We start from the raw sequence: 11,282 nt of genomic DNA, 5'->3' as shown, positions 1-11,282 counted from the left end.
TAAAAATGACTTTTTAAGCTATTCCACAGTTTTATGTTTAAATCTACTTTTTACGTTTTTACTGTTTTATTGTTTTTGCTCAATGACACATTCATTGAAGTATGCCAGAGCTAAAATCTATGAACTATTGACCCTTTTATCTCTTTCCTGCTCTCAGAAGCCAGTTTCTGCTAGGAAAGGGTTTTATAGTTGGAATTTCTTATCAAAGAGGGTCACACTGCAGTCACTTTCTGTCAGGACTGAGTCAGCCACTTACATACCTGATATTTAACTCTTTCAGGCAGAGAAAAAAAAAAAAAAGGAACACAGCATGGTTATTTGTGTGCATGGCACTGTACATGCACAGGTCTATCTCATCATGTCACATGTCACCTCAGGTATCCTTTAAAGGGAACTAGAGGTGAGAGACATATGGAGGCTGACATTTAATTCCTTTAAAAAAAAATGCACATTTCCTGGCTGTCCTGTCGATCCTCCAATACTTTTAACCATAGACTCTGAACGAGCATGCAGATCAGTTGTTTCTGACAAAAATCTGACAAGATTAGCTGCATGCTTGTTTCAGGTGTGTGATTCAGACACTACTGACCAGAAGGATCAGCAGGACTGCTGGGCAACTGATTTTGTTTAGTAAGAAATAAATATGGCAGTTTTCATATACCTCTCTTCTCGCATTCCTTTCAAGAAATATGCATTTTTACAGGTTCTAAAGTAAAAATGCTAACTTAATGTAATCCATCACAATAAATGAGAAATCATCTTCTCATACTTTGACACCACTAAGCTGGGAACCGGTAGCCTGTAATAGATCAGCACTCTTTGCAGAAGAACACTAACTTATTTAAAGCAGCAAGGACTGCCATATTATCCCAGGTAAAAAAAAATAAAACAAAAACACAAATATAAGTAGATAAATACTTGTTCTACTAACATAACATATGTATTGTACTGTCCTGTTTTGATTTGAAATAATTTTACATAACAAATAAAGAAAAAAACTGTTCCAGACACTTTCCATCTTTACTGCCTCTGACTGAAGCCAATCCTGATGTCATTTCCACCCTTAGTCTTTATTTTTACCTAGAAACTACGCTGGCATATCAAGCGTGCTTTGTAAACACATGCGAGCACAGCATAGATCATATTTCAGCAGCTTCTGCAGAGGTGTGAGGTGTATTTCACTTCTCAACCTTGTGTCACACTAAACTGCCCTCAGCCAAACAGCGAGGAGCAGGAATGTGGGAGGGAAGATAACAAGCCTCTCCCCGGCAATGTACCAGAATAGAGCCAGGCTAACTGAGATAAGAGTCATTACAGCAGACACATTTATGATTACATTGGAATGCTTGCAATGCGAGGTCAGGATGTACCGGTAGACTACATAATAAACACAGAGCAGTGTGGCTGACATTCCCTCTTTAACCACTTTACTCCCACGCGTACGCATTTCTCCGTCCCTTTTTCCATCCTTTCACCCCCAGGGACGGAGAAATGCGTACTTTCCGCGCTCCCGCTGCTGCCCGCGCTCCCGCTCACTCTAGCGCACACTCCCGCTAGTAAACACGCCGCCGGCCGCTCGCCCGGAGATCAATGAATGGGAAAATCCATTCCCGTTCGTTGATCTAAGCCCCGCAATGATCCGCTGCTTATCCGATAAGCAGCACAATCATTGTGAAAAAAAAAAAAACGTTCTCAGCCTCCTAGTACTTCCTGCAAGCGTCCGGAAGGACGCTTGCAGGTCGCATTAAACAAAAAGTTACTGTTGCCATCTTGTGGCCAAATAGTAAAACTACACCCTAAAGCATTTTTCACATACAAATAAATGAGTTTTACGCTAAAAATTAACTCCTTACCTCCCACACTCCCCAATTTATTTATTTTTTGTAATTTAAAAAAAAAAAAAAATTACAATGAAAAAAAAAATACATAAATAGTTACCTTAGGGACTGAACTTTTTAAATATTTATGTCAAGAGGGTATAACACTGTTACTTTATAAACTATGGGCTTGTAATTAGGGATGGACGCAAAACTGAAAAAAATGCACCTTTATTTCCAATTAAAATATTGGCGCCAAACATTGTGATAGGGACATAATTTAAACGGTTTTATAACCTGGACAAAAGGGCAAATACATTTCATGGGTTTTAATTACAGTAGCATGCATTATTTAAAAACTATAAAGGCCAAAAACTGAAAAATATTTTTTTTCCACTTTTTTTCCTATTTTCCCATTAAAACACATTTAGAATAAAATAATTCTTGGCATAATGTCCCACCTAAAGAAAGCCTAATTGGTGGCGAAAAAAAACAAGATATAGTTCATTTCATTGTGATAAGTAATAATAAAGTTATAGACGAATGAATGGAAGGAGCGCTGAAAGGTGAAAATTGCTCTGGTGGTCAAGGGGTAAAACCCCTCAGTTGTGAAGTGGTTAATAATAAAGATACAGCATACCTTTGGAATGTTATTGGCAAAGAGATGGTCCAGAAATGTAACAGCATCCTTCCCTTTCACAGTAAACTTCCCAAATGGTGTGAGGTCAATTACTCCGACCTTTTCCATGACCTGTTTGTATTCTCTTCTCACAGGTTCAAACCAGTTTGTCCTCCGGAAGCTCGGCCTTATGAGAAGATAAAATATTGAACAGACACATGATAATTAGTAATTCAGGCATCTCTTAAAGTGAACCGTGCATCTTTTCAACTCCCAGGGCAGCTCTATAGCAAATTAAAAATGCATTCTAAAAATGTGGTTTATTATTAAAAAAAACAAAAAAACAAAAAAAAAAAACTTTCATTTTACTTCATCTTTTTACATTAAAGGGCTAAAATAGGCACCTCTTCTGTCTGTGCAAGGACTTGGGGATTGAAGGTGGCCATACACTTATAGATTTACAGCAGATTAAACAATCTGATAAATTTCTGTCAGATGCCTGTTGAGTCGAATCTGACAGTAATCGATCTGATGTGTGCCACACACTAGGAACAGATTTCCAATAGATTTCAGAGTGAAATCTATTGGAAATCGATCTAAATGCATTATTGGACTATTAGATCCAATGCAACTCTATGGGCCATCGATCTGCTGCTAGCAGCAGACCGACCTAGATTTTCCATCCTGTCAGATAGATCAAATTGATCAAAATCGATTGAAATCGGCTGCAAATCGATCGAATGGGGAATTTGATAGAATCTATTTCTGATCAATCAATTGCTGAACGATGGCTGAAATCGACCAGTGTATGAGTCCCTTGAAGAGCAAAAGATGATGGAAGATAGATAGATAAGAAATCACCTAATTAGACTTAATTGACCACAAAAACCCTGAGGGCTGGAACCCACTAGAGCGATTTTTTAAGCGTTTAGGGAGCGTGATCGCTAGCGATTTCCCTAAACGCTCTGCCAATATAAATGGATGGTGCAAATTCCACAGAAGCGATTGCGATTATCAAAATCGCAAACGCAGGACATGCAGCATTTTGTTAGCCTTTGTGCTTCAATGTAAAGTATATAATCACTGGCGTAATCGCTCATCCAAACCTGCACGGAGCGATTTTCCTAGCGTTTTAAAGTTACTGTACACTGTAACAAAATTAAAATTGAAAGGACCAATCAGACTTTAAAACGCTAATCAATAATTGCTACACAACCGCTGGCAAATTGATTACACTTTTTAAAATCGCTCCCTAAAACGCTCATGAAATCGCTTACAAACTGCTCATACAAAATGCTAGCGATTGCGATTAGCAATAGCGTTTTGTAGTGGGTTCCAGGCCCACTATTGTACTTTAAACAGAAAACATTAGCTGCACTTGAAGAATTTCACACCTAGCCTGGATAATGGCAGTGGAAAAGTAGCAGGGGGTGAACTTCTCAAACTAGGATCTGGGGGGAGGCGGGAGGATAAAGTCTCAATACGTAGACAAGATGAGGTAAAAAGACAGTGGGAACCTATCATTATGGAGGGTGGAGAGGGGGGTGGGGACAGTGTAAAGATTAAGGAGGTTGGTAAAAATTCAAGTAGCCAATTTCATGTAAACAAAATTGGTAAATGTGGTGGTAAAAATATAAAGTGCATGGTAACCAATGCTCGGAGCCTTGCAAATAAAATAGACGAACTAGAGTTCATTCTGAATGAGAAAGGCTATGACATTGTGGGAATAACCGAGACATGGATGGATGAAAGCCATGACTGGATAGCTAATTTAAAAGGATACAATGTGTTTAGGAGGGATAGAACAGGGAAAAAAGGTGGAGGGGTTTGTCTCTTTGTTAAGAATTCTCTTACAGCTGTCCTCAACGATGAGATGGAGGAAGATTGCGAAGATGTGGAGTCCGTTTGGGTAAATATTCATGGTGGAAATAAAAGTTGCCAATTGCTTATTGGGGTATGCTACAGGCCACCTCTTATTAATGAAGCTGCAGAACTGCGATTACCACAGCAGATTGAAAAAGCTCAGGTAAAAATGAGGTCATAATTATGGGCGACTTCAACTTTCCAGACATTGACTGGAGTATTGAGGCTACCCATTCTGGTAAAAGCAGCAGATTTCTGGCAGCACTACAGGACAATTACTTGACTCAAATGGTAACGGAACCAACTAGGGGGAATGCGTTACTGGATCTGATCATTTCTAATAGACCAGATAATGTATCAAATGTGCAGGTTCAAGAACATTTGGGAAATAGTGATCACAACATGATAACGTTTGATCTGGTGACTGATAGGCACCGGGGCAGCGGGACCACTAAAACTATGAATTTTAGAAAAGCAAAGTTCACTCAAATTAGGCAGGCACTAAGTTTGGTGAACTGGGATAATGTACTACAAGGGGAAGACACTGAAGGGAAATGGCAAGCTTTTAAACTTATACTCAATCAATACTGTAGTATGTATATCCCAAATGGAAACAAAATGTCTAGGAATAAAAAAAGGCCTCTATGGATGAATAGAAAGGTTAAAGATAAAATGAAGAGGAAAAAGAATGCCTATAAGGTCTTAAAACAGGAGGGGACCGAGGCTGCACTAAGCAATTATAAGGAGTGCAATAAAAATTGTAAAAAAGAAATTAGGCAGGCAAAGATTGAAGCTGAAAAACAAATCGCTAAGGATATCAAATCTAACCCAAAAAAGTTTTACAAGTACATTAACTCTAAAAAAAGAAAGGTTGACTGTATAGGACTCCTAAAGGATGAGGGTGGGAACTCAATGGTGGATGACCAAGGTAAGGCAGAGTTATTAAATGCTTTCTTTGCTTCTGTCTTCACAAAAGAAACAGCACTGTTGCAAACTACAGAGGCGGAAGAGTCTCAATCTTCTAACTGTAATATTAAATACTTAACGCAGGAAGAAGTGAAGGCAAGACTAAATAAATTAAAAATAGACAAGGCACCTGGCCCGGATGGCATGCATCCTCGGGTCCTAAGGGAATTAAGTTCAATTATAGATAAACCCCTTTTTCTCAGCATCAACATGGGTTTACTAAAGACAGGTCCTGTTTGACTAACATGCTCAGCTTTTATGAGGTAGTGAATGCTAATATGGATATTGGGAATGCTGTAGATGTGATATACTTGGACTTTGCAAAGGCTTTCGACACTGTTCCCCACAAAAGTCTGGTGCAAAAGTTGAGGATGCAAGGACTGGGGAAGAGTCTGTGTTCATGGATAGGGAACTGGCTAATGGACAGAAAACAAAGAGTTGTGGTCAATGGATCATACTCAAAATGGGAGACTGTTAGCAGTGGGGTCCCACAGGGGTCTGTTCTGGGTCCAGTGCTCTTCAATTTATTTATTAATGACCTAGTAGATGCACTAGTGAGCAATGTTGCTATTTTTGCAGATGATACAAAATTGTGCAGAATCATCAACTCTCAGGAAGATAGTGTCATATTGCAACAGGATCTGGATAGGATGGCTATATGGGCACATACATGGCAGATGAAATTCAATGTTGACAAATGTAAGGTCATGCATTTTGGACGTACTAATGGTCTAGCACCATACAAAATAAATGGGATACAGTTGGGGACATCAAACTTGGAGAAGGACTTAGGAGTACTCATTGACAACAAGTTAAATAATCGTACTCAATGCCAAGCAGCTACAGCTAAAGCTAACAAAATTTTGGGATGCATTAAAAGGGAAATAAAAACTCGAGATGCTAGCATAATATTGCCCCTGTTTAACTCTCTAGTAAGGCCACATCTGGAATATGGAATTCAGTTCTGGGCACCACATTACAAAAAAGATATTGCAGTTTTAGAGCAGGTGCAGAGACGAGCAACAAATTTGATGCGTGGGATGGAAGGTCTCACTTATCGAGAAAGGTTAGATAAACTGGGTTTATTTAGTCTAGAGAAAAGACGCCTTAGAGGGGATCTAATTACCATGTATAAATACATCAGAGGGCAATATAATACCTTGGCGGATGAGCTTTTTGTCCCTAGGCCTTCTCAAAGGACTAGAGGACATGATCTGCGCATGGAGGAAAAACGTTTTAACCATTTCTTTAGGAAAGGGTTCTTTACAGTAAGAGGGATTAAGATGTGGAATGCATTGCCACAGGAAGTCGTTATGGCAAACTCTATACCTGCATTTAAAGGGGGCTTAGATACTTTCCTTGCGTTGAAAGACATCCATGGCTACAATTAATAGGTTATGCCTAATGATGTTGATCCAGGGATTTTATCTGATTGCCATCTGGAGTCGGGAAGAAATTTTTCCCTTTAGGGGCTAATTGGACCATGCCTTGTGGGTTTTTTCGCCTTCCTCTGGATCAACAGGGATATGTGAGGGAGCAGGCTGGTGTTGTACTTTATACTGGTTGAACTCGATGGACGTATGTCTTTTTTCAACCAAAATAACTATGTAACTATGTAACTATGGCAGCCCTTTTAGCTATTTGAAGCCAGGAGCTGCTCAGATCTCTTTAAAGGTGATATGTGACAAGATGAAATAAACGTGTATATACATAGTCCCAATCCTACTTAGAACTGGGCTGTGTACCTTTTCCCCTCACTTTAAAGGACAACTGATGGGACAGGGATATGAAGGCTGCCACGCAGCGTATAAGACGACCCCCAACTTTTCTAGTTAAAATATATATTTTGGGATATACTCGCCCTATCAGACTACCCCTCTTGACTCTTGGTCATTTTTATACTGTACTGTATGTACTAGTGCTATACTGTGTAAACAGGCACAGATACTGGTGCTGTACTGTGCGTGGTATGCAGTATACAACAACCAGCCGATCACGGCTGGTTGTTGTATACAAACCCTGCTTGGATTGGTCAGCTATCCCTGTCTCTAAGACTATCAGAGCACTAGAGCAGTAGTGCAAACATGCCTCTTTCACCTGTCTGGCCCGCCCTTGTATACTATTACCTCCTTCTCTGCCTCTCAGATCTCGCACATGCGGGCCTCCGTTGCTTCACTGCAGTCCTCAGGAGTGAGATCTGAAAGGCAGAGAAGGGGGTACGGTAATAGTATACTATACTAAGGCGCACGGGTGAAAGAGGGTTTTTTTTCCGTGCAGAGCCTCTCTCTCTCTTTTTTCCACACCCCGGGCGTCCCAGATGCCTGCAGCTTGCTCCACCCTTCACGTACACCTTCCCAGTGAGGTGCCCCCTTCACTTCGTCATTGGGACCGTGTTACGTCACTTCTTTCCAGGAATCCTGGTGGGTGGATTTTATTCTACCATACTTGTACAGCACCGCCCTGGCTGCTTTCATACGGTCACCGCATACGGTGTGGATGCTCCTCCCACCGTATGCGGCAGAAGCAGATTCTCAACTTCGGCCAGAAAGCTTCAGCACTCACCCTATAAAAGTCGACACCCTACTTTTGAGAAGATTTTCCTGGGTTAAAAAGAATTTTATATGCCAGATTATACTGTATATCCTTTTAAGAAATACTAGTTGCCTGGCTATCCTGCTGATCCTCTGCCTCTAATACTTTCATCCATAGACCCTGAACAAGCATGCAGCAGATGAGCTGTTTCTGACATTATTGTCAGATCTGACAAGATAAGCTGCATGCTGGTTTCTGATGTTATTCAAATACTACTGCAGCCAAATAGATCAGCAGGGCTGCCAGGCAACAAGCATTGTTTAAAAGGAAATAAATAGGGCAGCCTCCATATTTTTCTCACTTCAGTTGTCCTTGAGGGTACGTTTCCATTAGTGCGGTGCGGAATCGTTGCGGATTCCCCGCAGACGAATTTGCATGCAGGAGCGAAATCGCATGCAGTTGTATGCAAATTTTACAGCGCATTCGCATACGATTTCGCATGGATGATGCTGTGTGCGAATTTAGCCATGGCAGTGCCTTTTACCTTTTTATTGATTCCATGCGAAATCGTATGCGAATTCGCATAAAAATTCGCATACAAAAACGCCATGCGAATCCCCTATTAAATACATTGTATGCGAATCGCATGCAGTGTGTGCGGTGTCCGAATTCGGACAGCTCTGCTGTGCAGATTTTTCCTATACAAGAAAACGCAACGTTTTCCTGACAAGTGGACACAAGCTCCTTACTTTTATTGGTTATGCGAATTTGCATGCCAGGAACGCATGCAAATTCGCGTTAGTGAAACGCACCCTTAAAGCAGTGTTGCCCAACCCTGTCCTCAAGGCCCACCAACAGTGCATGTTTTGTGGAAATCCACAGAGGTAGTTAAATCAGCTCTGCTGAGACATTAATTACCTCACCTGTGTATGTTTCTGGTTTTCTGCAAAACATGCACTGTTGGTGGGCCTTGAGGACAGCGTTGGGAAGCTCTGCTTTACAGCAGCAAAACAAAAAGTATGATGTAATGATTTCTATGTGTAATACTGATAATTAATAGAACAGTAGTTGCAAAGAAAATAGTTTCATATTTTAATCACATATTATATATATATATATATATATATATATATATATATATATATATATATATATATATATATATATATATATATAAATTTGCTTTTTTATAAAATTGCACAATTCTCTAATATTTGCAATTACAAGCCACACCCTGTTTTTTAAACTATAAAACAAGCAGAGCTGATGACCCTTTCAACATCCCAGGAGTAAAAAGGTTATCCAAAGGTTCATACACACCTACCTACTATCTGTCCAACTATCTGCCAAATGTGTCTGTTAAGCCCCAAAAGACAACAGTCTTTTCTGCAGCACAATTGTCAAACAGCTTTTGTTGTGAAACAAGTTGAAACAACTAAAAGAAGTATTTTGCTATTGTTCAAAAAGCTGATAAGACTGATAAGAAGTCAATCCAACAGTTGGATTGACTTCTTATCAGTCTTATCAGCTGTTTGAACAATAGCAAAATACTTTTTTTTAGTTGTTTCAAAACAAAAGTTGTACAGGGCTTAACAGACAAGTTTGGTAGATAGTTGGACAAATAGTTGGTAGTCAAGTGTCAAACTAATAGACTTTCAAATAACAAGTCATTTGTACACATGCATGGACCTAAAGGTTCATACACACCTACCAACTATCTGTCCAACTATCTTCCAAACTTGTCTATTAAGCCCTATAAAAGTTTTGTTGTGAAACAAGTTGAAACAACTAAAAAAAGTCTTTTGCTTTTGTACGGCTGATAAGACTGATAAGAAGTCAATACAACTGTTGGATTGACTTCTTATCAGTCTCATCAGCTTTTTGAACAATAGCAACATACTTTAAGTTGTTTCAATTTGTTTCACAACAAAAGCTGTTTGACAATTGTGCTGCATAAAAGACCGCTGTTGAGCGTGTGAATGGGGCTGACAAGTTCGGCAGATGGTAGGTGTGTATGAACATTAACTATCGTTTGAACAGTCTACTGCTACTGTCAGTCTAATGATCATTCGTGCACATTCCAAACTGTCGTTCAAACGACTGCTTACATCAGACGTGTGTACGTAACTTTAGTCGTGGAGCTCAGATAAGCTCGTTTGCATAGATAACAACTGAAGTTTTTTTTTAACTCTTCCTGTACTGGAAACAATATCTGTGCTGCTATTGTTCTATTTCTTAGCTGTACTACACATACAAATCATTATATCATACATTTATTTTGACATGAGATAAGAATCCAGAACTCTAAATTACAATTTATCTACAGTTGGACTGTAGCACTGCTCTCACCGATAACTAATTAGGTTGTAAAACTGTTTGTTGCTGATAAAAACACATCTGTGTGCAAGAAACATATACATTCAAAAACTCAAGATCTGTCAATATGGGAGCTGAACGTAAAAAATAAAAATGAAATAAAAATACACTCATGTACCAGAAACAGTAAAAAGTAATCGATCTCATCTATGCTTACCTCTCCAATTGTATTTGCTATCCTCTGGTACTGTTAAAGTGCTGCATTTTATATTTTATGGCAATAAACCAGTTTTGAATAAAAAAATTTAAAAAAAAGTTATCGATCTGGTTCACTCCAATAACCACTGAAGGTGTATGAGGACCATTGATTACAGTGTACTACCTAATGTGTCCACACTGGGGGCAACTATCCCTCTGGCCCCCAGTTTGCACTGTGTCTTTGGTTCCTCACCCCCATTTTGGTTGCTGCATCAGCACTTTGCTGTAGCCCTATATTTAAACAATCAAGTATTATTAAACGCAAAGTTTTTTAAACGGACTTCTAGTCTTAAAGACAAATAAATATACTGGTAAATTCTGTAGTGTCCGGGTAGCCTACATGTAAAAAAGCAAAATTACTTGTCACAAGGCTCAGCCATCGGGGCTTGCAAAACTCACTGAAATTTTAGATCAGTGTCCCAACATACCTTCCTGTTAGCAGCAAATCACTATTATAGCGTTGTTGCTGATTCTGGCCGCTAGGGGGAGTCATAGGAACACAAAATATAGCAGCTGGAACATGCCTGAGAGTGTGCGACAAGCTGGACTACCCAATGTGTTAATGCTGGATACACACCATGAGTTTCCGCGTCGCACGCGGCCGTCGATACGCGTCGATTCGATTATTTCCGAACGAATATCGATGATTTTTAGGTCGAATGCCATGTAAAGTATGGCAAATCGACCTAACGATCCATCGAAGCTTGAATCGGACATGTCGGAAATAATAGAATCGATGCGTATCGACGGCCGCATCGAACGCGGAAACGCATGGTGTGTATCCAGCAGATATACCCACTTGCCAAATAACTGTTTTCTTACCTTGGTGAAGGGACTCTGCTACATATGTCCTGCATTATATCGTGTTACTCCCGAGTCCATTACAATATATTAAAGGAGTTCTTTCGCGA

The 11,282-nt window shown here is 39.7% G+C and overlaps 1 protein-coding gene across 2 annotated transcripts in view; it reads right to left on the bottom strand.

The window, feature by feature from the left end:
• Positions 1–11,282, bottom strand: part of DMGDH (dimethylglycine dehydrogenase) — a 116,852-nt gene that overhangs the window by 16,594 nt on the left and 88,976 nt on the right. For both annotated transcript variants that reach the window (XM_068250233.1, XM_068250240.1), the window contains exon 10: positions 2,458–2,623. In XM_068250233.1, the coding sequence (XP_068106334.1) occupies positions 2,458–2,623 (166 nt within the window). The remainder of the gene's footprint in view (positions 1–2,457; positions 2,624–11,282) is intronic.

This window comes from Hyperolius riggenbachi, chromosome 1 (assembly GCF_040937935.1).
Source record: "Hyperolius riggenbachi isolate aHypRig1 chromosome 1, aHypRig1.pri, whole genome shotgun sequence".
In the NCBI taxonomy this organism is placed as follows: domain Eukaryota; kingdom Metazoa; phylum Chordata; class Amphibia; order Anura; family Hyperoliidae; genus Hyperolius; species Hyperolius riggenbachi.
The sequence above is the reverse complement of the archived record's forward strand: the minus strand, read 5'-3'. Positions and strand labels throughout refer to the sequence as shown.